Source organism: Sinohyriopsis cumingii, chromosome 2, assembly GCF_028554795.1.
Source record: "Sinohyriopsis cumingii isolate HCF-2022 chromosome 2, ASM2855479v2, whole genome shotgun sequence".
In the NCBI taxonomy this organism is placed as follows: Eukaryota; Metazoa; Mollusca; class Bivalvia; order Unionida; family Unionidae; genus Sinohyriopsis; species Sinohyriopsis cumingii.
Window position 1 is genome coordinate 13,896,794 of NC_142962.1, and position 27,595 is coordinate 13,924,388.

Here is a 27,595-nt window from a genome sequence, read left to right on the forward strand (position 1 = left end):
TCACATCAGCATGAGTTTCATTTTATACCAATTAAACATCAAAAGGAGTCTTTCAGTGAAAAACTGATGTCGATATGACCATCCATTCAGAAGCTGCTGTATATGACCATGCATAATGAATGTCAGATCTGCATGATTAGGACCAACGATACATCATAAAAAGTCTTTGATGTTCATATAACCATTCATTCAGGAGGAGTAGCAATAACAAGACTTCAAAGATGATTGCTGAGTTGGCCATACTGTATGTCCAAGCAGCACTATTTTCATTCAGGACTAATTAAATTTATGTGTGTGAAGTTTCAAGGCAATCCAGTTATGGAAGAGGAATGTTCACTGCTGCAGAGGGTTGGGTCAAACTGGGCTAAGGAGCAAAGATACCATTGAGACTGGAAATCTGTTGGTTTTTCAAAACACTGAAAAGAATGCACGAAAGATTTATCTAGGCTTTGTCAGCCTGAAACCAGACTCTGAAGCTCAGAATGCCTGATGAAATCAGAAAGATGAGGGTCCAACCCAATGGTGGTACCCCAACAGAACTTGAGAGCGTTTGAAAGGGCTGCCCTGTAGTCATTTATAGAAGACACAGAACACTATCTTTTCTCAAAAAGAACAAAAACAATTCTGCAACTGTGCTTAACTCATTCATGCCCAGCACTGTTATCAGTATCACTGCTGCTATACCCCAGCAGCACTAAGCTGTGTCTAGCTGCTTGTGCCACAGAGTTTTTACCTGTTTGGAAAATTTTGTAAACATCATGCACATGCATTCACTCTTACCTTAATTTCTCTTATAATTAATAAAAATTATTGAATTTTTCACCAATTATTCCAAATGAATTTGTCTACAACAGTGATGTATTTTTTTTCCTATTTGTCCAAGTCTTTCACAACTTATTTATAGACTATTTACAAAATTATGTGCAACATTTTTAGAATACGTCATCAGCTCTATCATCATCACTCTCAGCATACTCTTCTTCTGACGATTCAATCCAGAAACTTCTATGTCCGAATCTAAATCAAAATAACTGCCGAACAAATCTTTCCTCTGCTTGCTCAATATTTACGAGATCAAACCAGAGAAACTCCTCATTTTTGCTCTCATTGTCATCAAAAATCACTCTTACGTCCTCCATCATTTACAATTCTTTATGAACAGAACATGTGTAGTGAAACTGCTCTCAATTAGTAACCCTTGGATTCTGAACAATTCAAATTTGCACAAACGAAAGTAAAATCATTTATATTGGTTTAATATTGGTCTGATTCTTGGAAAAAAACCATTTATAACCAATCAGAGACCATGTATCAAACACACATTCACCACGACTGGGGATGGGATCAGCCACTGAATGCAGTAAACAAACTACGACTAAAGGCAGGACTGGCCACTGAATGCAGAAACCGGACCACACGTACAGAAGGGATCGGGGCCTAATGAGTTAAAAGGGGGACAGCTAGGATCAATGCATTTCCTACTGCACCAATCACAGAAGAATCTACACTTTGTATCATAAACCCTTTAAGCAGATTGCCTCCTGGCCTCGACAGTGCACTTTACAACCTTTCTAAGGGGCCCAGAGTGGCCAAGTGGTCTAAAGTACTCTCTGTTATGGATCACTGCCATCTCACCTCCGTCTGCATGGGTTCGAGTCTAGGATTCGGCCAATGTGGGTATGTGAGAAAGCTTGTCAGTAGCTTCTCGTGGGTCAGTGGTTCTTCCTGGGTTCTTCCTCCACCATTAATACTGGCTGCCATGCATAGCCTATCGCGTGCTAAAAAATGGCGCGTTAAACCCCACAACAACAACCTTTCTAGAAAACTGGTCAATTACTGGAGATAATTTAGTGACAGCAGATCCCTCCTCTTTGGTATTCTAATTGACTCGTCTAATTTGATTGCGACCACTGAGATCATGGGGGGGGGTACCAGGATGACATGAGACATGGAGATCCTAATTTGGTGGAGGACCTGCAAAATTATTTTGAAAGGATAAAAAGTATGCATACTGTATATACAATTCCACTTTTGACTGAAAGCACCTGCCACTCAAACTCTCTGATATGGTACTTGAGAAAAAAAAAGGGAGATTATTTTTATCAGTCTTGAAATAAATGTGTCCACCAAGTGTTTCCTCTGTCAGAGAAGTGATTGTTTTTATCAAAGAACAAAGTCTTGTAATAAACAAGACCACCAAGGGTTTCCTGTCAGAAAAGTGACTCTGCTTGCTACCAACCACTGCAAAGACCATTCCATGAGGACCCCATGGTTCATCTGACCACCTGAATATTCCTCTTGTCCAGAATATGGTCAAGTCAGAAACGAATCTCCTCTGAGGCTGCCCAATGAAGGTTCCAGACTTCCTAAGAAAAGGAACATGTGTACCTCCCTGATGCCTGAGGTATGCTACTACTGAAATGTTGTCAGACGGAACCATATTTATATATATTTATATTTATTCTTTTTGATTTAAAAGAGCCAAAACTACAGATAAAATACAAAGGTAATTTGTACATTTACCTGTACTTGCACATGTAAGTGCCAAAATGATAATTTTACATATGTGGCTTGATGCTTATAATAAAGTTCACACATCAATAATTATATCACCATCAACAGTTTGTGTGCCCCCACGTTGACCAGCAGCAAAGAAATGGAAGCCTTCTACAAAAGTCTTGATGCCCTCGTAAAAGCTACCCCAGCTTGCAACAAACTCAATGTACTTGACGATTTTAAGGCCCAAGTGGGCCACAACTATGAAAACTGGAATGGAGTATTGGGACAGCATGGAATCAGAAAAATGAACACGAATGGACTGCTGCTACTATTGATGTGTGCAGAGAATAATTTGAACACACTCTTCAATCAGATGAACAAGTATAAAGCAACTTGGATATGTACCAAATCCAAGCAATGGCATCTGATCAAATACATCATCATCTGTAACAGAGATGCCCACGATGTATGGAAAACAAGAGCCTTGAGGGGAGCCGAGTGCTGGACAGACCACTGATTAGTCAGGGCTATCCTTGATTTCAACTGTCCTGCCACAGCGCAAAAATACTATGCTGATCGTGCACGGACCTCTGACTGTTGTCCCAACCTCAAAGTGGAACCAGCTCCAGGACTTGTTGAGTGAGTCTGCAAAGGTCATCCTAGGCCCTAAAAGAAAAGTCCACCAAGACTGGTTTGATGAAAATAAAGTGATAAGCATCCTCCTTCAACAAAAGCAAGAGGCCTATATAGAGTGGCAGAACGAAGTTGACGCAGTCTCAAAACATGATTGCTTCAAACACCTGCAGAGCAGAGCCCAGAGAGAACTCCGAATTATGCAAAATAGCTGGTGGAACCACAAAGCAGATGAAATCCAACATTTTGCAGACACTAACAACTTGAAAGAGATTTTCAGGTCCCTGAAAGATGTCTATGGACAATTGAAAGCCTGCAGTACCCCGCTAATCTCTTCTGATGGGACCACTCTGCTCAAGGACAAAGAGAGTATCACCGAAAGGTGGAAGGAACACTTCTCCAACCTACTGAACATGCCATCCACTGAAGACTCTGAATCATTTGACGCAACTGTCCTGAAGCCAACTATCTCGGACCCCTACCACGGAAGAAGTCAAGCGAGCCATCAACATGATCAGTTCTGGCAAGGCACCAGGCATGGATAGAATTCCTGTTGATCACTTCAAAGCAGCAAAGCACTTGAGGCACTGCACAGCATCCTGACCAGCATTTGGGAGGAGGAGTCCATGCCACAGGAGTTCAAAGACATAATGACTGTCACCTTAAAGAAAAACAAAGGGAACAAAGCTTACTGTGGCAACTATTGAGGCATATCACTCCAGTGGCCCAATGTGGTTTCAGACCAGATCAGAGCACAATCAACATGATCTTAAGACAGGTACAGGAAAAGTGCATTGAACAAAACATGAACTTCTATGGTGTCTTCATAGACCTCACAAAGGCCTTCAATACAGTCAACAGAGATGTACTATGGGTCATCTTAGCACGACTCAATTGCCCTAGGAAGTTCAGTAAGATGATCCGACTTTTCCATGATGGCATGATGTGACTCATTCTCTACAATGGGGATATTTCTGAGTCATTCAACATTTCTAACGGCATGAAGCAGGGTTGCATTCTTGCCCCAGTATTGTTCAACCTATACTTCACAGTTGTCCTGAACCATGCTTCACATGATCTCCAGAAAGGAGTGTACATAAAGTACAGACTGGATGGCTCTCTCTTCGACCTTCACCGACTGAATGCCTGGTCCAAAACTATGGAGAAAATTATTCTTAAAGCACTTTTCATGGGTGACTGTGCTCTCATGGTACATATGGAAGCAGATCTCCAGTTCACTGTTACTCACTTCGCGGAAGCCTCAAGACTCTTCGGACTCACTATCAGTCTGAACAAGTCAGAGGTGCTTCACCAACCTGTCCCAAGCACCATAGCTTGTCCATTGATTGTCTCTATCGAAGACACCCAGCTGAAAGCTGTCGATCACTTCAAGTACCTTGGAAGCATCATATTTTCTGATGGATCGCATGACAAAGATAACGTCACGCATCAGCAGCGCCAGTTAATCACTAGGACGAATCCTCTCTCACGTGTTGTGCCACATGAATATCGAACTGTCCACAAAGATAAAGGTGTATAAAGCAGTAGTGCTAACAAACTTCCTATTAGATGTGAGACCTGGACAACATACAAGAAGCACATCAAGCAACTTGAGTGCTTCCACACGAGTGCCCTGAACTGGATTATGGGCCTCAGATGGCAAGACAGAATGGTGAACCTAGGAGTGCTGGATAGAGCAGGCTTAACCAGTATCAAAGTGATGGTCATGAGAGCCCAACTCCGGTGGACAGATCATGTCATCGTATGGAGGCGTCTCGAATGCCACATCAAATTTTGTATGGAGCTCTATCTAGTGGACACAGAAAAATTGGTCGCCCGAAGAGAAGATTCAAAGACTCCATCAAGGACAGCCTGAGATGCTGCTTGATATCTGTGACAGACCTTGAGTCCTGTGCCAAGGATAGACATGGCTGGCATGCAGCTGTTCATAATGGGTGCAAAACCTTCGAGGATGCCCACAGAACGAATGTCGCCAATGCCAGGGAGCACAAGTAGGCTTCATAGTCAAGAACCAACTCATGCCTCCAGTGCACACACTGCTTCAGGACATGCACATCTCGTATTGGACTCATCAGCCACATGAGCATACATGCCAAACCCTGGCAAGGAAAAAGTGCAATCCATATGGACAAAAAGAGTAATCCAAGCAGAAGAAGAATAATCCACATATAATAAAAATTCAATGAGCATATGTGCAAAATGATTTATTTATCCCTCTGGAATTTTAACATCAATTACTGCTTTTCATATATAAATAATGCTTTGAGCTTTAAAAAGCAACAGACTCATGCATTTCAAAACACTTTGTACCAGCTGAGACTACAAATGTTTTGCACACCAGTAGAGCACTAAGTGCTGCCTTACAGAGCCTGGATCTGAATTCAGTTTTATTTTTGTGAACAATATTGAACAATCTCTGTCAGCATTAGAATGGTAAAGAACCAAATTCCTTTCAAAACCTGACAAAGAGGAAATTTATATCTTAAAGTTATTGGGTCTTTAGCTGGGAAATAAGAAAAAAAAACCAACTCTGTCTGCATGAAGTACATTGTCAGGTAGAGTGCCAACTTGGTACTTCAAGAGTTCTATTTCTAATTTATCAGAAGCCTTTCCTGCAGCATGGTGCATCATACGACAAGAGACAATCTGATATGTACAGTGATGGAGACATTTTTCAAAATAATGAATGCAACTCCTTTATGAATTCAGTCATCACTGATGCAGTATCAGCTTAAAACTCCATACAGTTCTGCCAACTTATGTTTATTCAAAGCATTATCAAGCAAATAAAAAAGGTTTCTCTAATTCTGCTAATGAATGAAGAGCACTCTGACTTTGCCCCTTTCTTTGTCAAAGTCTCTTACACAGACTGGGTACAACTTTTTGTCATAATCACTACTCCTGTCTGTTGCAATACTAAATGGCCCAATTTTCATGGCTTCTGCAATTTAAGTGAAGTATCTTCTGCTAAACACCTAACAATATTAGATGATTTTGTTCTTGCACATCCATATTTTCTGCAATTTTGGAATCGGGAACATCTGTTTGAACAAAGAATCAATGTAGCCTTCTACCGCTAGGTGTAGTCCATGTTCTATTAAGAACTCAGTAGATAATGCCTCCGTATTTTTTAAATTCATGTCCACAATTTAGTTCTGCTGTAAAAAAGAAGTTACCTTAGTACTGGAGTTAGTAAAATGAGCTAAGTAAAGGTCTCTTTGTTTTACCACCATGACCAAAATTAAAATCCTTTCCATGTAGCCTGCAAGGGGCATGAAGATCTTTAGAATGGAACACTGTATTGTGTAATTCATGTATTCATATCTGAATTAGTTTCTCATCTTTTCCTAATCCATCTGTGAAATTATTTGAAAACATTTTTGCTCTAACACACACACCGACTAGAATAAATCCCACTTGACTTTTAACGCCAAATACCTACAGACTGGTTCTGTACCAGGTATGAATTAGAACAAAAAATCTGTGAGCAAAGATTAAATGTTAGAAAACCAGTCTGTTTTCTCCTAACTAAGCCATACAGCTGCTATAAATAGAAACTGAGGTCAAAAGTAGAAATCAGCATGTTACTTGCTATAAAAAGAACATAATACTGTTAGGAAAGTGCATGCAAGTCTTCGGACAAGCATACTCTTATGTCGTAGTTACAAAGAAGCTATCTTTTCTAGAATAAGGTCTGTGGGATAAATGGGATGATAACAAAAATGAGAAAACAAATTATTAATTTTTTTGTAGGGGGATATACCAAAAACGCATAATCCGAAAACAGTTATGCATAAGGCATAATTTAGAGGGAAAAAAAGCCTAATGGTTGGCATATATGCATGAGGACCCATCAGCAAAGAGCATCGCAGGATTGACTTCATCGAGCCCTGATGATCAACCGATGAATGTCATATGTGACGACACTTATAATTAAGTTCACACACCAATAATTATATCTCATATTGGGTTTGTGCATCTATTATTGCAGTAATTAAAATACAGTCAATTTTAAAGCACTGAAATTATCATTTCTTCTCTCCAACAATTCAGCACTGAGGATGATTGTACTACAAAACTACATACACTTTTTTAAGAGTTAAGATGTCATCCAGTACAAACCAGACTGAATATCACATTATGTGATGTCACAATGAAATCTGCGCATATGGACAATTTTTGTTCTTTCCAGTTATTTGTTAAAATAGATCCAACCACTTTTCTTGTCCTAGTTTAGTATCTGGCTACCATTATAAATGTCCCTAGCAATAAATAATTTTCAACTGAATGTTTTTTTTTAACTGCCCGTGAAGGTACAGAGCATTCAACAATCAATACTGAATAAACTTCAGCAAAAGTATATTTGTATTAGATTTTAGAACAAGGAATATTTAATCTGAGGAAATGTGTCTACATAAGCACAATGACATAACACTTTGATTAACTTCCATACCAAGTTTCTATTTCAATTCTCTCTCCTACATTAACCACCTCTGAACTCTTAGGTTGCTCAGATACAAATTTACCAATCATAATTTTTAATGACAACTCAGCTGCTATCACAGAAAAAGTGATACCCATTATAAACCATAATATTGCCAATAAGAAACCATGCTATTGCCAAAAAGATAATAAAATATGAATACAAGTAGAGTTGGACAGTTGGGTTGATGTCTGGACAGACTTTTGACAAATAGCTTCCGTGGGGTAGTTCTTTGATTTGAAACATGTCATTGATCCAGGAACAAAGAATATTATGAATATCTATGGTGCAGAATTGCATTCGACACTATGCAAGACTGACTACATGTGTACAATTAACAATATAACAGAATATACAGATCAATGGACAGCAATAACCAAGTCAACCATTGACTGGGTACATACTTCAGTGGATGCAATCAGTAATGCAACAGGTAAAACAAATCAAGACATGTTAGGGAAGACAAGAACAAATCTTGAAAGCTAACACATTTTTACATCAATCATACAGAACATTTGCAAATCAAACAGATTAAAAGTCCTTAATCATTTTGCATGTATAACAGTCATAAACATGCATGCAAGCATGTGCATACACCCAATCAAGATCAAGCTTCCACACAAAAATATCTGAGCACATTTGCACTCCTTTATGTAATGTATTTTATGTGTTTTACCTAAGGTTTTCGTCATCATCATCAGCAACCCCCTCGCTAGCCAGGAAGTCAAAAGTGGCAAGGACAGAAGCTTCACTGTCCATCAATGCCCCCTCCATAATTGAGGCAGGGCCTTTCTTGCCTTGTCTGAAGAAAGAGGAAGACAGAGTCACATGCAGAAAGAGGGCTGGGAGGAAAGATATCAGGCATTCAGAAACCTATATATTCTACATACAATAAAGATTATAATTTCAAATCAATGCCACAACAGGTATTAAGACTGTACATTTGTTCAGCTTGAACTGTCTTTCTATATTAATTTGAGTTGATGTTTTTCACAAAGCATGCTTTTTGCTTTTTTTGAGGGGGTGTGTGTCAAAATAACAGCACAGCTAATTTAAACATGCTACAAGCACCTATCAATGGTTACAATAAAATTACTGGACTTGGCCAACATGGTATGGGAGAAAGCTTGCCACTAGCTTCCTGTGTGACAATGGTTCTTCTGGGGTGGGGGGTGTCCCAGGTTCTTCCTCCACCTAACATATGCCCCCCCCCCCATGTATAGCCAACCTATTATATGCCGAAAGCTGGCATTAAAACCCTTAACAGTATCAAAATGTCTTCAGAAAGAAGGTAGTCACATATTTTCCAGTAGTCTTATTGCTGTTTATTAGTAATAAAATACATTCTAAAAGTATGCCACCATTTTCCTCTGCAAAAATTAGCTACTACAGCAAATTATACCAATGAAGTTGAATCATGAAATCAAATGGCTGGACTCCTTGAACACTACACCATCACTTAAAGTGATGCTTAACTCATTAACCCCTGAAGATTTTTGTAATTTTCACCTGAAATGCAAGAAGGAAGCACATTCTGAGGGCTATTTCTGAATACATCCAAATACATCAACTTGCAAGAGATTTCTGGTTAACCTAATGCCTAGTTGTGTTAGAAACATGGTTTTTCATTGGTTATTTCACTCACGCATGAGGAGAATGGTAAAAAAATGGACCTCTTTTTCTGTGCTTAAATGACCCATCATTTTTGTATCGAGACCACTCAAATTCAAAATACTCATCTTATCCTACCTTTTGCAAAGGTTCGTCTGTCTGTGTATAGTTCAGACCAGTTGGCTTTATATCCGAGGCCAAAATGTTTAAATCTGAACACAAAATCTTATTCAGACCACGGGCAAATTTTTGGTGGAAAAAAATCGGGTCCACAAAATTGTTTTTCACTCTGTTGTGTAGTGCAACTAGACCATCCAGATTATTTGGTATCATTGTGGAGCTACATCTGTCTCCCTTTCTATAATACCACCCACTTTAGTGTATCATACATGACCTTCACGCTATAGAGCTCGGAAGTAGGCTACTACCCCTGACACATAAACATGGCGTCAGGGGTTAATGAGTTAATTGTTACCAGTACACAGAGGCCACCTATTGAAAGAAATCCATCATAACTGTGATATTAAAGGGAGGTCATTTAAACAAGCAGTACTTGCCATGTAAGTTACAAATTGAATTATTTATATATTTATTATTAGCCATCATTTTGAAATAACGCCTAAAATAAGGTTAAATGCATGCTTACCTAAAACCTCCTGATCATAAAAGCTGAATATTCTTTGGAAAGTACTTGAAACAGTTTTAATTTATCTTTTGTCTGAATCAACATGTGGTATTAGTCAAATTGTCAAGTTTCGCAAAGAGCTTGTTAACAAAACATTTTTAGAGATTTAGAGATATGCTTAAAAGGAAAATGCATATGAGGACTAACTCAGTATTGTCTGCTATTTTTCCATAGCCTTTTTATGAGATTTTGTTGAACTAGTCTAAACCTAATAACTGTTCTGAAACAGAATAGAATCCTACTGCCTGTTTTTCAAATCAAGTGTAACAATGGGTTTAATCTTGCAAGCATAAGAGACCTAACTGTTGCCCTAACAGTATTGTATCTTGTATATATCCTTTGTATTTAATACATATATCTAAATACTTCATATCAACTGTGCTTAAATGTGCCTTGCTGAAAAATTTGTCAGATTTAAAGGTAATACCCATGAATATTGTTCTTGTTCAATTGGGACAGCATCTGGCATTCAAAAAATATAATTACTGCACTTCATGAAATGGCTTTCACTTTTAAATATACAAGTAATATATTCCTTCCCACAATTTAGTGCTGGCAATTATCTCCCCATTACAGAATCACCTGGCAATAAGTGCAAATGCTACAAAAATGGCTGTACAAGCTTTAAACCCCATTTGGCAAAAAGATACTATTTTACATGTGACAGATGAAGGGATCAACAAAAAGGAATTAAATCAAGTTGTGGGTTTAATGCCATTTTTCAGCACATGACAGGTTATACATGAAGGCCAGTATAACTGGTGGAGGAAGAACCTGGAAAACCCAGGTAAGAATCAGCAACCCAAAGAAAGCTACTGGCAAGCTTTCTCATATCTCTACACTGGCCAAGCCCGAGTCTCAAAAAAACATGGACTGATGTGATATGGAAATAAATTAAACAATCTTAATAAGTGAAGCAACCTGAAACTGATAACATGCTGTTTTTTGGGGGGAAGGGTAAAACTTTAATGAAGTAATGCTTACCTGTCGCTACTGCATTGCTAACTATATGAAATTGTAATTACTCTTGTCAATACAAGAAAATTTCTATCCTTCCAATCGATACAAAGTTATAAAAACACAGGCCCATGTGGAGTGGTCGTTGTCCCTTTAGGAAAACAAACTACTTTTTGGACATCAGATCATAGAATCTGACAACAGTGATAGGTATTACATCATTAAAATCAGTTTTATCACCCACCCAAAATACATTTTAATATCAGTAATATGTTATCTGTCACTATTGCATTATTGAATTTGCCAGGCTGATGACCCTGAAACCAAAGGATATAATTGCCCTTTTGGAAGGAATTTCCACTACTTAGGCTGGTATCTGCTTGGGGCACTTTTTCTGCCATTACCTGGGGCCCTAGTGAACACAGACCTTCACTATGGTGCCCAAAGAATGAAGGTAGAAAGAGAAGGTAGTGTATCCACCAAACACAGCTATCAAACCTCATGGGCTTTAATGTTCAAGAATGAAAGATCCCTATCAATAAGGGGCTGACAAGTTATTGATTAGAGCAATCAACTCTGAAACAGTGATGTCAACATTAGAAGAACCCTTTAAGAGAAGGCAAAGACACTTCCTACCCTTCCTTGTCCTTTAGAATTATCGAAAAAGAGCAATAAAACCCTAACTGGGCATAAGAGTTGATCTTGATCATTCCCAGTACAGATATGACTGAGACTGGGGATCTCTAAAGGAAGTCAAGTTACTGAAAGGAGCTAGATATTTGGCTAGAAAATCTGGTAAGCAAAATAAATGTAATTGCCATTGAACCTAAACAACCTGCTTTTATAGACTGGACATAAAGCTTGCTCTTTTGTCTCCCAGATGCTAAGTAGAGAGCTGGAAACAGTCAACTCATTAACCCCTGCCACCACTATAACTCATCATACTTTACCTCTCTCTTCTCCCAAATGCCACGATCGCGTGGCTCAGTTTACCTAGCTTGTTTCCAAGGCACCGAGTCTGAGCATAAACCATTGGTTGATTTTAAGCCATTTGCTAATTATGCAGGCAGTTCAACCAACACAATCTTAGCTTATACAGATAGAGCGAACACTGCCGAACAAAGGAAAATAATTTGACTTTGATAGTGGTAGAAATAGTGAAAATATTTAGATTTGAAAATGATGCAACATGACAAGAATCAGCCACAGGAAGTAGACTTTAACTTGACAGACTGATGGAGTATTCACATGATGTTAAGTCTGCAAAAGAGATGACAAGTGAATTTCTGTGTACATAAAATATAATTAATTTCATATGTTGATAGAGTTAATTATTCAGTATTTAGTGTGAATTCATATTGTATTTTATGGATTATTCATGGCAAGCGAGGTAAATTGGCAAGTAAATCATTTATTTTTACATTTATGCACGAGTTCTATTTCTGCATGTAGCTTGAAATTTATATCATTATGTATGGTATTTTACTGAAAACTGTTGTGCCAAATTTCAGCTTAATTAAAGGAACATAAATTTAAAAAATAACATTTATTGCAAGTAGCCCCCCCCCGTACAAATCTGCAAACCAAGTGCAGTCAGCAAATCTCAGGGATACAGGCACTGGTAACGCGAAAACTGCTCTAGGTGATCTCTGCAAGTATGCTGGAGGGGAAAGCCTAGCTGTTTGGCTCAGGGGTTAGTGAGTTAAGGGGTCACAGGGATTTCTTTCTCAAAGCTCACATCATGCACAAGAGATTAAATCTGGGCATTCGTGAGCGAGACACTGATCTCTGCATCTCAAAATACCTGCCAAGGTCAGAAATGCAAGTATCTGAACCAATGGCCATGCATTTTGAGAATTTCACCATAATGGAAACGACCACGCTATAGTCTTAACAGAAGAAACTAAGCATGCCCTCTCTTCAAATTGGAATAGAAGAAAAGTCAGCCACTGCACTCAAGGTCAACTAGGATTAAGGAATTTCCTACTGCACCACTCACAAACAATTCTGTTTCACATCATAGACCTTGGATGTGGTGAGTCTCCTGGTCTGAATGATGCAATTTGCTGTTTGCATTAGGGTAGACAATCTATGGCCTGTTGTGCAGGAAAGCCCCTTTGCTATGACAAAAGGTACCTACTCTGGGCCAATGTCCTGGGCTGGTCTAACAATAGGTCAAGATCAGTGGACTACAATTGGTGGGGTCATTGATGGAATATTAAAGAACTGAGCAGTACAGAGCCTAACTTTGTGAAGCACTTAAGTAATCATCTTGAATGGTAAGAAGGTATAAGCAGACAGATGATGCCATTTCAAGCTGAAGGCATCCAATACCTATACCCAATGGTCTGGGACTGGGGAATGGTAAAAGGGGAACTTGTTATTTAGCCTTTTTGCGAACAAGTAAGCCTTCGGTCCATCATCCCATCTGAAAAAGGAGCTCTGCAACAGCTTTGTCCTAAGATCATTATATGAGGACTGCTATGCCTCTCCTGAACAAACTATCTGCCAAAAGGTTCTGGGTGCGAAGGCCGACTTGGCATAAAGACTAGAATGCTTTTCAATCTTCTTTGAGCAGCTGGGTAAAGATTGGCACCAACTCCTCCTCTTTGTCTCCACATAAGCAGATGTCAGACAGTGGTCTACACTAGTCTGATGTATTCATACCAACTCCCAGTCCCTAATAGGGTTCACTGGTTGCCTGGCTGCTGTAGAGGTGGGAAGCCTGGCCTGTTACCTGTCCCCACACCAAATAGGTTTAATAACTGCTGAGCCATCACCTTTTAGTGCTAGAGCACAGCTCTCATTTTCCATGGTGGTTCGATCTGCTTGATGCCATCACCGACTCAGAGATGGGGCTGTTCTTCATTTTCTAGTGTTACTGGGCTGTGGACCTGGAAAGGGTGGTTCATCTCCCTCACTGGAAGGGGGAATGTGACTTGCTCTCCACCAGACTATTAACCTAAATAATCACCAACTGGGTTGGAATGACCATCAGAAGTCTAAGGGTTTCAAGTGTCTCTACAGAAACTGATCCAATATACTCCTGAGCCTGACAAGAGTTTATTCTGTTAAAGAACTGATCTTTTTTCTTCTGACACCAGAGAAAGACCCAGTGTTTTCTGAGATTCAAAGTAAGAACAAGTCTGTCTACTTTCCACAAAGTTCCAAACCCCATCTGACCACAAACAGCAGAACTGATAATTGTCTGTCAGTTGGCAGTACATACTAGACAGGTGAGGTGCATGTCCCATTTGGCTTCAAATCCCACACCCAGCAACATATTTTAACCCTTTCATCACTACATAAATAAGTAAAATGACTTGTGGATTTTGAAATAACATAACTTTGCCAATTTTAAAGATATCTAACTAGATCAGGTGTCAAAATCAAAGTTAAAAACCAAATTTTATGACAAATTCACTAAAATGTGCATATCTATTACAACTGTTAAAATACAGGTGCAAACAGGTAACACAATAGGTCTTTCTTTCAGGTGTTTGACAGGTAGAAGCTTGTCAAATTCTTGTTAAAGTTAATTGTGAGTAAAACAATTAATTTCACAAAGCTATTTTTCTTTTATCTTAAGTAAAATAAAACTGATAACACCAGTATAATAACTGAATTTATAGCAAAATCTTATCATTTATGTCTGTGTATGTAATCTTTATTCAACTGTCACCTGCAGACTACAGATGTAAGTCTTCACTGCCAGTAATACACCTTTGTATGCAAGTCCACAAAACAGGTGCTCCTGGCATTAACACAGTAGAATTTTGCATTTGTCAGACAGTGTAGTATTGGAGTGCTTGAAGGGATTATCTGTCATAGACACACCTGGATGGGTGGCCTTGTAGTTTTTGTGCTTCTTGTTGCAGACTTCACACAGTCTGTCAGCACTACCACTTGACACAGGCCAGTGTGTGTTCTCATCCAGCCTTTCTTCATCAAAGTTCAGTTGTCTTGGTCTTTAGAAGGTTCTTCTTACTAGCTGGATATTTCTAATCGACTCATGGACCACATCTATGCAAAATGATAACAAGTCTCATGCCCTTTTTCAGGGTGGATTATGATCCACAACTGTACCATCCAAGACAAAGGCATTGTACAATGCACACTCTCTCAATTTTATCTCTATCTTACAATACCACTGCATGGTTTTCTTTTCTTCATTCAATCTTCAATTTTGTGCTCTGGTCTAACCTGTCCACACCTCCGATGTATTTGGCATAATCTGTCACTGTATGTATACAAGGAAGCTGAGTTCTTGTTCCATCTTTATTCCGCCGCTCTGTAATTTGATCTGCTACTGGTCGGTGACACGATGACAAATAGTAGACAACATGATTCTCTTTCCAGTAGGAATGCTAGAAATGGCACACTCATGAGCCAGTCTGATGTTCCTTTACATTCTCCTAGCAGCAGCATTTGACTGTACCATGGCTTTATTATAATCTTTACGATTTGTTCTTATTGTTCCACACAGGTATGTTTTCTGTTGGTACAAATAATCAGCCAGGTAAGGGCTTGTAAAGAAATTGGCAGTGTATATCTCACAGCCCTTCATTTCAATTGGTTTGGTAAGAGCCATTACCACCTTAGATGACAGGCCAAGATTTCCATTCACAACTTCTGCTTTTTTTCCAACATACACATCAAAATTATAACAATATGACGTCATTGTCTGCCAGAACCCAAATCTTTATTCCAAACTTAACTGGCTTATCTTTCCTGTATTGTTTCAAGCTCAGTCTCCCTTTGAAAGGTACCATTGCTTTGTCAACCATAACTTGTTTGTGAGGGACATATTCAGACTGGAATGCACGTCTTAAATGGTCTAACAAATATCTCACCTTGTGTAATTTGTCATTTGCAACACACCTGTCATCACCAAGTACAGGTAGCGTCTGATCTGAAAAAATCTATTTCTGGACTTAACTTGACCAATTTAGGATCCCAGAAGCCAGTGCACATGATCCTTCTGAACAATACAATTCATCGCTGTCAAATTTCAAAGTGTCCATAATAATTAAAATTCCATAAAATGCTTTATTTCATCCAAGGTGAGCTCTGTCCACACACCTGTATTGCTTCTGGCATGTTTGGTTGTCGCATTCAAATTTGTTACACGAACAATGTTTCCAAAATCTTCATCAGAATAGAATATTTGAAAATATTCCAAAGCTTTCCTGGAGCCATCTAAGATTCGGGTGGGTCCAACTCTCTCAGAAAACTGAAACAAATATTCCAACTTCGTCCAAACAAAATGACGTGGAGCATACAATTCCTGTGGTTCAAAACCTTCAAAGTCCTCTTCATCATCATCAGTCACCCACAAGCGCATACCAGTGTCTCTCCAGATGTCTTCTCTCATTTTCATCCAACTGTACTAGGTCAAAATTGGCAAAATCCTCTGATAATTCAAATCTGACACTTCCATCGTATCTGATCTTTCTTTGAACTCTGCCATTTTGGATACAAATTTCACCATTTAGAAAACTTGTTAAAAGTGCCTACTTTGTTCAATATTTCTAGTTGATTACAAGCTAAACTCACGAGATAATCCAATATATTATCTACATTAGAAGAAGGAAGTTATTAGAGCTATCACGAAATTCATATAGTCGGGTACTATAACGTTACAGAAGAACACTGCTCCAGACTGGTAAAGCGGTCCATAGTGTTTACGTACTTACTTTCACTGGACTGGAAAACCGGTCCACAGTGATGAAGGGTAACGTCAGCATTATTTTATCCTGTGTACTGATGACAATGAATGGTATGAAACCAGCAAAATACAGCATTAAGATAATGAAAACACACTGATGATAATGCTGCTGTGTGATACCCTTAAGTGAGTCTAAAAACAAATATACAGCATTAGTCAATAAATCATCGAACACGACATTCTCATTATAAATGTACACTAAAACAGAGGACACAACCAATTTTGGAGATGAAAGGAGATTATAGCTACCCAAGAGTCAGGAACAACTAAATGTAATTGAATTATGAAGAATTTGGAAACAATTATGGATTGTACTATCACTTAAAGGGAAGTGTGGCTACTGTAAAAATTATGCCTACAAACTCTTAAGGGAAACTGTTTTAAAAATGTCAGAATGCACTTTCAACATAAAAAAAAATATGAAAAATCTTCAACACAGAAAAAGCATGTGATTAGTTCAACTGATTGAACATGGTATCCATAAAAAGGAGGGCAGCTTATGTACATGGGACTGTGATGTTCTCAACTTTCTAGAACTTTCCATCTACTGGAAGGATGGATTTTTTCTCATGCAGATGTGAAAGGTAAGCAAAGCAATACTGACAGATAATGTATTACTGATATTGATGGCAATTTTATAACAAAGCGAACGGACTTGGCTATGTGCATATATTGAAGAATCTGTTAAATACGTCACAAGTACAAACCAAAGTAGATCAGTTTGTAATGTCATGCAAGCATGTCTAGAAATCTTCATACATCATCCACTAATTACTATTCCTTTCTTAATATATTTATCAGAGATGATGATGTCTAGTTTGACATTCATTAGGTATGATACGCACATGAACAGCAAGTATATACATAAAGGATATTTCTTGTTAATCCGCATTTTAAACAAGAAACATTCCAGGTGTTATTCTGATCCTGTGGGATTTGAGAACAGAATTCATCAGAGGTATAGGAAATATGACTACCAACATACTATGAATCAGTTCTTAAATTTATGAACTCGAGAACGGTCAAATTTTGTTTTCACAGAATTTCTGCATAACTTTTGCACTCCTACCACAGCCATCATGAATAAAAGGCATTTTTAGAAATATTTTGGCATTTTTTTATAATGGGATTTTGAGCAACAACAAAAACAAAAGACAATAACAGAAAATCAGGATTTTCAGGTTTTTAAACAAAAATTTAGGATGATCCCCAGGAAATCTGGATAAGTGGCAGATCTGCATTACCCTTTATGTCTATGTGACTAAGCAGCCAACAGTGCAAACCTTACAGGATTCCTTCCTATTTCTCTAGTTTTTCATAAGGAATGTGTCTCTCAGAATTTAATAACTGTTTAAAACTAAACTGGCTGATGGATATGGAAATTTTGTATGAGGACATTGACAAAACGAGAAGAGGAGGAAATAACTTTGAAGGGAGAACCCAGAATACTTCTTTAATGGGTTTAAGGAGAATTCAGTCAAGAAGCAATTATTCGCCACTTGATTGATATAACATAGCGTAGAATATCCAAATATGATCTGGAATGCCTTATACAGAAATGGGGTCACGGCGAGAGTCTCTCGTTATCTGTCATGGCGTTCATGGTGATAGTGTAACCATACCAATTTATTTTATCATGTAAAGGCTTAAAAAATTCAAAATAAGCCAAACTTCTTTCACAACATGATTATACTTATGTAGTAGATTTCTATACTATTTGTTTTTCTGACTTTAGTGATGATTTTTTTGTGCTCCATTACATGATATGGGATCAGTTCGTAGCCTCAACCACAACAAATCAAGCTGAGGCTACGACACTGTAGCTAGTGCCAGTCAAACTCTGCATCTTGTTTCAGGGACTGGGTATGACAGGTTGTAAGATCACTGTACTCAGTTTAGGTAGTAGGTCACGACTAAGCCTGAGCTGCAGTAGATACATTAAGGGACTGGCTTATATCTGGTGCCAAGATCTGGTACAGGCTTTCAAAGGATACATCACCAAAGCCAGCACTGGAGTCTACATACTATGATGGGTTGACCCGACCAAGTCTATGTGAGTTGCTGTACCATGGTGGTACTTGCCAACAGTATGTTCAGTGCCAATATAATCTGATGACAAAGATGGACCTTTCAAAGGAATTGGAGATGCTTCAGCCTTGAATGACTCAGACTTTGAATCCTGCACACTGTTACCCTATTCAATTAGGTGTTCCAAGTTGCCCTAGATGACCAGGTCAATGGGCTGCCAGCAGGGCAAAAGTAAAAATCTTGCACATTTTGAACAATGAATTTTATGCCATCACTATTCATAAAATCAATAGGTATATGCATTTGTCACAAGAACTACTTTTCTTCTATCATTTTATGCATAAATCTGTGTTTTTCTTTTGTTTTCATATTTAAAAATGTTTGCTTGAGGCATGTAAAGGGCATAGTTTGTGCAGTGGCGGTTCATCCAAATGCTGAAATTTTACATACATGTTATTGTAAGGCTTGGGATTATGCGTGGTATTTCCCATGTTACTATATTTAGCACCACTGTAAAGCAGAGAGAATGACCTACATTTTGATATCTTTACTGTGTAAATCGATTTTGTTTTTCCTTCAAATTTTACACTATGAATACTTCAAAATGACAATTTTTCCGGTAAATCTCAATTTAAAAATACAAATTTGATATCATTTTAAAGTGTGTTCATTATACTTTATTTCTGTATAAACAGTAGAATCTCCGTGACGTCATGCGAGATCACAGAGCTTTTTAAAGTATGCTGGGAATAATGACTGGCCTAACACTTATGCCAGATGACTTGATATAAATCAAAGATGTATTATGGCCTTCAATATTCCATCCATGGATTATTTATCGCTAGTCTGTAAGTAAAATGATTCGTTTGTAATGTTTTATATTTATTTGTGTCTTTATATCTGTATTTTGAGTGCTTTAAGTCATTAATTGGAGGTCCTATTCCACGGTTCAAGGAAAATCTTGAGTCCGATTTCCTCGTCTAAGTCATTTTACACATGAAATACACATGCAAACATGACCTTGGATGAAGCTTGGCATGTTATTTTACATATTTAAAGTAAATCTGTTGACATATTTTTGTTTATTCTTGTATGTGACCATGCAAGTAATAATTAATAGATTGAATTGGATTGCGATAAAATTGTGACCTTTGAACTTTCTGTTTGTAAACAAGATTCACCAAAACAAAAATGGACACTGTTACCCTTCTTTATTTCTTTTCACTTTGTTTCTTTTCGAGCAAAGTCCAAATTTTGGAATAAGTGTTTACTAATGATGAAAGGGCCTTGTAAATCTGGCAAGCTACAGACTGGCATTTCTGTATGTTACAAACTATGAGACCTATTCCCAATTTCCATTTTTTATATATCTACATGGCATTTCTATTTTTTCCAGTCTGTAACAACTCAGTAAATCTTCAGGTCAGCAAAATTAAATGTAGCTAAAATTACCTAATTCGTTTTAAAAACTCTGTGTGAAATTAATTAATTTGGCCTCATTTAGGAAATTAAAGAACAAGCAGTGCTCAACACAGGACCATTTTAAAAAACAAAAAAAACTATTTTGGGCTGAACAAATAATCTACACGAATTTATTTAAATTCTTTTACTTCCTAATATTTTTCTTTTCTTTTGTTGCATTAATCAGATCAAATGCATCTGACTTTTTCTAACCATACACGTTTCAGGTTTACGAGTGGATAAAGAAACTCTGTCCTAAGACATCATATCCTCGTACTGCTTCAAATGGGTAGCGGTGTACTGCGATGACCAGTACTATATTTGACAAGTGATGGAAGTACACCAACCTGATCTGGCACTTGTACAGTTTTTATGCCAGGTGAAAACCAAAACCGATCATTTCAAATGTCCAGCCAGTGATGACATTGCTGAGGTTGTGTTTTGTGTTTGATTGGAACTTTAATGGACAACCAGTTTCAAGCGATGGCCATACTTGGAAAGTTTAAAATATTGGATGCCATTGACTAGCAAAATACAGCAGAATAAAATTCTCATGCTAAAACTTAGTTAAAGATGTTACTTTTCTGATTATTTTGAACAAAGCAGTTCTTTATGACATTTACAACTGTATCTACTGTTTGAAGTGTACATTACCTTCAAAACATTAGTCACAGTGAAAGTTGTTCTTGTTGTTGTTGTTGTAGGGTTTAATGCCATTTTTCAGCACAAGATAGGCCATACATGGCGGCCAGTATTAATGGTGGAGGAAGAACCTGGGAAAACCCCGGAAAGAACCACTGACCCACTAGAAGCTACTGGCAAGCTTTCTCACATACCCACATTGGCTGAATCCGAGACTGATACCCACGCAGACAGAGGTGAGATGGCAGTGATCCGTAACAGAGAGCGCTTTAGACCACTCGGGGCCCCCACAGTGAAAGGTTTTGATACTTTGTCAATGGTTCTTGCTTTGTAACCTATCTTTGCTTTATCATAATTATATTTGCTTTAAAACTATCAAAATCAGTTACTAACTGGTAAGTTGTAAACCTTTTAAAATTGTTGTTTTTGCCATTTTTGCCTATTTTCATATATTGCTTCTGTTTTAAAACCTACTTTCACACTAATGTTGACATTCTTTGTATATTGCATGAATTCATATAATACCCTGCATTTTGGTACAAAAATTAATAAAATATGTTAATAAATAAAAAAAGGTGTGACCGTTTGAAAATTATCGTTTTTGCATTTTTTTTCTTTGGACATTCACATTTTTGCTATTTTCCCACGATTTCCATGATCTGGCACTGCAAAAGTTTCATACCCATTGGCCCTTTTTGTTTTCAGAAGGTTTTCTCACAGGAACATACTTTAATTTGCATTTAAATTTCATAGTCTTATTATAGCAAGGTTGCAAAGACTTGGAAAAGCTCAATTTCTGGCTTTTCCAGTAAGGCGGCCCTCTGTAGTTTTATTGTTTTAGAGTGAACCTAATAAAAAGGATTTTTGGTGTATGACTGGTGTTTGCATTTCTTGAATAACAAGGAACTTGTATAGCTTTGCAGTAAATACCAATGTTGTATAGCTTCAAATTATTTTTTTACTCATCCGAAGTTGATGGTAATTGCATTTTCGGTGGAAATCGCAAATTTCCCCCAAGTCCCTCAAAAACTTTTAAAGGTCATATCTTGAAAAGTATTTGACCGATTTACATGATATTTTCAACATTTTATTTTCATATCAAAGTCTTAACAACAGCTTAGTGCTTTTAATTGTATTTGCTGATATCCTAAAAGTGCTTGGAATACCTAATTCAATGCAATTAAGTACTATCCACTTAAAACATTACAGTAAATTTCAAGTGGTTAAAAAAACCTCAATAAGCTCACACTGATGATGTCAGTGTCCCCGTTACTTGTATATACATCGTAAGAATTATCTCCTTTTGTCTATGTTGGAAACACCCCACTATGAGGATCATTCACTCTCAACATGGTCATGCCAAATAAAAAAAAGGCACCTTTTTTTTCAATTTGATACTTCTAAGATAGGTTTGTGTGACCGATTTTAACCTACAAAGCAATGTGGTAATAATGCACCAGACATGCATTGTGGAAAGTTCTGACAAAATCATTTTGTTCAGCAAGTTTTCTTCCTAGGAGACATACTAGGACTGAAATGTGTGGTTAGAACTGCCAATTTTATGATGCAAGTTTTGACCAAAAAGTGGGACATGCGGTTATTAAGATGTGTATATGCTAATCAGATACTGTGCAATACAGCTCACACAATGTTTAGGAACCCTACGCATTATGGTTGGGGACTTAATTCCCTCCACTTTTGCAATAAATACCTACAAATCACCACCATGCCTCAGCTGATAATGCTGTTGGCATCTTCACCATGGAAGAACTGGTCCTATTTTTCCATAATAAAGACTTGGCCTCATCTGATGTTCAGAAGAAAATCAAGGCAGTGACCAGTGTAAACACTGTTATAAAATATTAACATCAGAAGATGGCGTCATTTTCAGCTTGGGAATGGTGTATATAAAAGCTCAAGTTATGGTCCCATCATTAACAATGAAGTTTGGTAATTCCTACTTAATCTGACCTCAACAGATTATTGAAATGAACAAGGTGGACAATTTTAAAATATCAGATGTTCAGAGATTTTCATTTCAAACAAAAGTATGGCATTCTGCATGGATGTCTCCACATATATCATATATTATGTTAATGATAATGCATTTGTGAGTAGTCCAAATTTCCTTTGACCATTGCTACCCCATTTTCAATATTTTAACATTTATGCTCAAGTCCAAATATCAAAAATGGGGTGGCAAAGATCAAAGAAAGCTCATCCTAATGCATGGGTAGCTATCGGAACTGATGCAATATTGTTTCATTTCAGTCAGGTATGAATGTGATTCTCTTGTAAACTTGTTTTATTGTTATCTTCTGATATCGTTCTTTTCACTGCAATGTGTGCAATATCGCTGACTTTCATATGATAACTAACAAAGTATGTTGCATGAACTGCAACAGAAATAAGTAAATGAATCTATATGTTCATTTCGATAACATAGTATTGATAAACAATATGATTCACTGCACAAACAATGCTCGCGATAAATCTACTAGCGGTTTCTTTACTTTTTGCTCATTGTAAGTAGAGGATTCCGCAGGATGCAGTAGAAACCACTAAACTAATTTGAGATAAATATAGTGACCAAAATCTTCTTTTCATCAACTGGCCCATACAAATACATAAATAATGTGATAAATGATAGCCATAAAATTGTTTCTGCTCAGACTGATCCATTATTGTATTGTACTGTATGAAAGGGATTCAAGCACTTGCAGGGTCGGTGGTTCTTTCCATAGTTTTCCTGGGTTCTTCCTCCACCATTTATACTGACCACCATGTATAGCCTACCTCATGCTGAAAAATGGCTTTAAACCCTACAACATCAACAACAAACCCTTGCAAAAAAATTGAACTTTCTTGCTTAATGGTAAGGGAATGGATAAAGAAAATTGTATTACTGCTATTGATAGATCTTCTACTTGCTTAAATTCACATCATGTTTGAGAAATGTAAACATATTATTTTATCCAGAGAGGGAGGGACAGATAAAAAGCAATAAAAATCTCTTAACATCTCCATTTTGATAGTTTCCCACATTTTTAATCATTTCAACAATACTTTGAGGTCAGATTAATTAGGAACAATTACCAAACTTGAGTTGTTATGACAGGACCATAATTTAAGCTATGTACAACACATCAAGTCAGATGACTTTGTGAGTTTAAAGCGCACTTATCCCAAACTGAAACTGACATCATAATCTGATGCTAAAATTTTATAACAGTGTTTACATATAGTCAATGCCTTAATTTCTGGTAAACATCTAGAGATCATTTAAGTTTCTAAGGAGGAGTGGTATAGGCTTGAAAACTATTGTCTTGTTCTGATTTATAATATAAAATTGGATAATGTGCCACTGCTTTTTTAATTGAAACAAAATTTATCTTGTGATGACAACTGAATAACAAAATAACCTAGCAGAAAAGAACAATTTAGTCCCAGAAATTAAATGTTGATTACAGTATGCATGCAATCTGAATTAACTAATTTAAAGTTGTGAACACATATATTCAGCCTCATAACTGGATCATTACTGCCTAATGACTAAACATGTGGTTTGCATTTAACTGTAAATTCAGTGTTTTTCGTTTTTGGTGCTGGTGTTTATAACAGAAGTGGATTTAATTGCCCATACCTGTAAGGATTACTTTTCATGTTTAAACAGTCTGATAAATTCACTGTTCAAGAGAAGCTCAACAAGGTCTCAAGTGATTTTGTAAGTTTGTTCATATTTCTTTCAATAAAGTAAATGCATAAACTTATTACAAAAGTGAATCATCCTTTCCTCAATGTAAAACTGTATAATAGTATTAATACAGATTGCAAGGCATTTAGACTATGTTAATGTTATCCATAATTTGTCATTATATTATATTATCTTAAATTGCTCTCTCTCCCTCCCTCCCCCTCTCTCTCTCTCCCTCCCTCCCCCTCTCTCTCTCTCTCTCTCCAGCCCTCCTCCGTTCCTCCATCCACCTCTAAAGAGCATGCTTGCATGGGTCAAACAGCAAACCATGGCCATTTTATAAAGACTACATCCACTCTGTGGTGGTCATCCGCAACAGCTCCATAAGAAAGTGGGGGATGCAGAGTAATTCTGAACAAGCCACCATGGCAACTCCATCAGGATGTATAGAAGGATGATGGAGGGTTTTTTCTTTAATCCTTTCCACTCTCTCTCCACACACACCATGTGTGGGATTTCTAAAAATTGTGTGAGCTGTACTGTACTTCTAGTTACAGAAAGCATCATAATGGCATACACAGATAAAATCAGTCAAGTGTTACGCTAAGTTTACAGTGAAGTGGATACAATAGAGATAAATGCTAGTGAAAGTTAGTGAAATCATATTATCTCTTGGGGAAAAAATTATCATTTATTTGACAGAACTTAAAGTACTGAGATGAAGAGCAAGTAATATTGAGCATTACAGTAGACAATTAAGAAAGCACCAATTTAGGTATCCTTTGATCAAACAGACAACTAAGCAGCATCTATGACAAGGACTGAGCAAACTTTAAAGAGCCATTGAAGGGACTGATGCTCTACTGGCCAAAATATAACTTCCAGAAATTCAAGACAAGACCATTTCTTCCCTTAAAGTGTTTAAAGGATCTATAATGTTCAGCAGGAATAACAACATTTTCAAATTAGCTGCTGTAGTAACCCTACTGGATGTCAGATGGACACCATTTTCATTCAGGACCATGTAGGCATCATTATAAGTCTTTTGGTGAACACTACCTCTCGATATGACTATCAATTTGTAAAAAGATAACAATAACATTTTTTTTAAGATGATCACCAAGGTGATGTTTATAACAGTCACTTTGCATCGTTTTCATTTAGGACCAACTGGACACTGCAAGAACTCTCCTGAAGAAAACTGCATGTCATTAAAGTGGAGTTGCTACAGAATCAACCTGAGCAAGAAATGTGTTAGAAAAATAAGTTTTGACAGGTAAAACAGGCACAACCACTGACATGTCTGCTTTACTGCCAATATGTATTCAACAGCTGGTTACTTGGACCATAAAGAATGAAATGCACTGGAGTCCCACATAGGGACTGAAATTCTGCTGAGTGAAAAGATTTTCCAGGAATTCAAGATAAGACCATTTATTCCTTTCAATGGGAAACTTCTAATATTCTTCATCAATAACAAGGTTTACAAATTATCTAATGAGGTGGGCACACTGAATGTCAGATTGGCACCATTTTCATTTAGGATAAAACAGACATCATTAGAAGTCTTGGTTAAAAAAAAAAAACATGTCAATATGATCATCCTTTCAGCAATATTTTACCAGCTGTTGTGGCAGCCATGTTGGATGTACAACTGGCACCATTTTCATTTGGAACCAGCTAAATATCAAGTCTTGTTGTGAAAACCCCATACTGAAATAGCCATCCATTTAGACAGAGCATAGATAATTATTTCAAGATGGCCATATTGATGGTCAATTTCCAGCTTTTTATTTACTACCAACCAGACTCCAAAAGAAATGTTCAAATGAAAAGCCATGTCAAAATGACTTTCCACTTAAAAGCAGCAATAACATTACTTTCACAATGGCCACCATGGTACCATAATGAAAGCCCTTTCAAGATGGCTGCCATAATGACCATATTCAGTATCAGATGTACACCATTTCCATTTGTGACAAACTAGACATCACAAGAAGTCTTCCGGGAAAAGTACAATGTTGATATGATTTGCCATCTAGAAGTAGCATAATAAAATTTTCCAGATGACCAGTATGGTGGCCATACTGGAGATCAGGTTGGCACTATTTTCAATTACGACCAACTAGACATCATAGGACGTCCTTCAGTGAAAACCCCATGTTGAAAACTGATCATTCATTCAAAAGAACTGATAGCAAGATTTCATACCAAGATTTTATGACCACTGTAATTGTCATACTGGATGATTGAATGGCAGTTTTCATTTAGGACAATCTAGTCATCATGCAAAGTCTTGTAGTAAAAATTGAATGTTGATATGACCCTCCATCTTGGAAAAGCAACAAGAAGATTCTCAAGATCGTAACAGTGGCAGATGTACTGGATGTGCAAGCAGCGCCATTTTCATTTAGGACCAACTAGATATAACAAGACATCTTCTGGTGAAAACCTCATGTCAATAAAGCTTTTCATTCAAGAGAAGCAAAAACAAAATTTTGCAATATCAGCACCATTTTCATTTAGCATCATAAGAAGTCTATCAGTCAAAACCCCATGTTTATGTGTCCATGCATTTGGGTGGAGTGGCCATAACAAGATTTACAAGATGACCACTGTGCTGGACATATTCAACATCAAATCAGCACCATTTTCATTAATGATCAACCAGACATAAAAAAATTCTGGTAAAAGAATGTACATGTCAATATGACTTTCCATTCAGGAGAAGTAGCAATAACAACATTTTCAAGATTGCTGCTATGGCATCCATACTGGATGTCAAATTGGGACCATTTTCATTTGGGATCAACTAGTTATTGTAAATCTTTTCACAAACAAACTCGTGTTGATATGAACAACCATTCAGGTGCAGTAGCAATAACAAGATTTTTAGATATTTGAGTGGCACCATTTTCATTTAGGACAAACTAGACTATGGGATGAATGTGTAAAGTTTCATGGCAATCCTCCAAGTAGTTTAAGAAGAGTGACAAAAACTGATACAAAGAGAAAGATGGATGAAAAGACCACCCCATGAGCTCTTCTCGTACATAAAAAGAATGGAAAGCAACGAGGCCTACAATATAAATCTGGGCACATCAAGCCCATGGATATGCCATGCAAATGACATCTGAACCACCACAACCATGA

General features: G+C 37.4%; 1 protein-coding gene across 4 annotated transcripts in view; it reads right to left on the reverse strand.

Annotated features, from left to right (window-relative positions):
• Window positions 1-27,595, reverse strand: part of LOC149804357 (striatin-3-like) — a 132,311-nt gene that overhangs the window by 77,620 nt on the left and 27,096 nt on the right. For 3 of the 4 annotated variants that reach the window (XM_089939351.1, XM_089939369.1, XM_089939341.1), the window contains exon 6: window positions 8,313-8,438. The exons of the other annotated variant lie outside the window; for it this stretch is intronic. In XM_089939351.1, coding sequence (XP_089795477.1) covers window positions 8,313-8,438 — 126 coding nt within the window. The remainder of the gene's footprint in view (window positions 1-8,312; window positions 8,439-27,595) is intronic. 4 annotated transcript variants of the gene reach the window in all.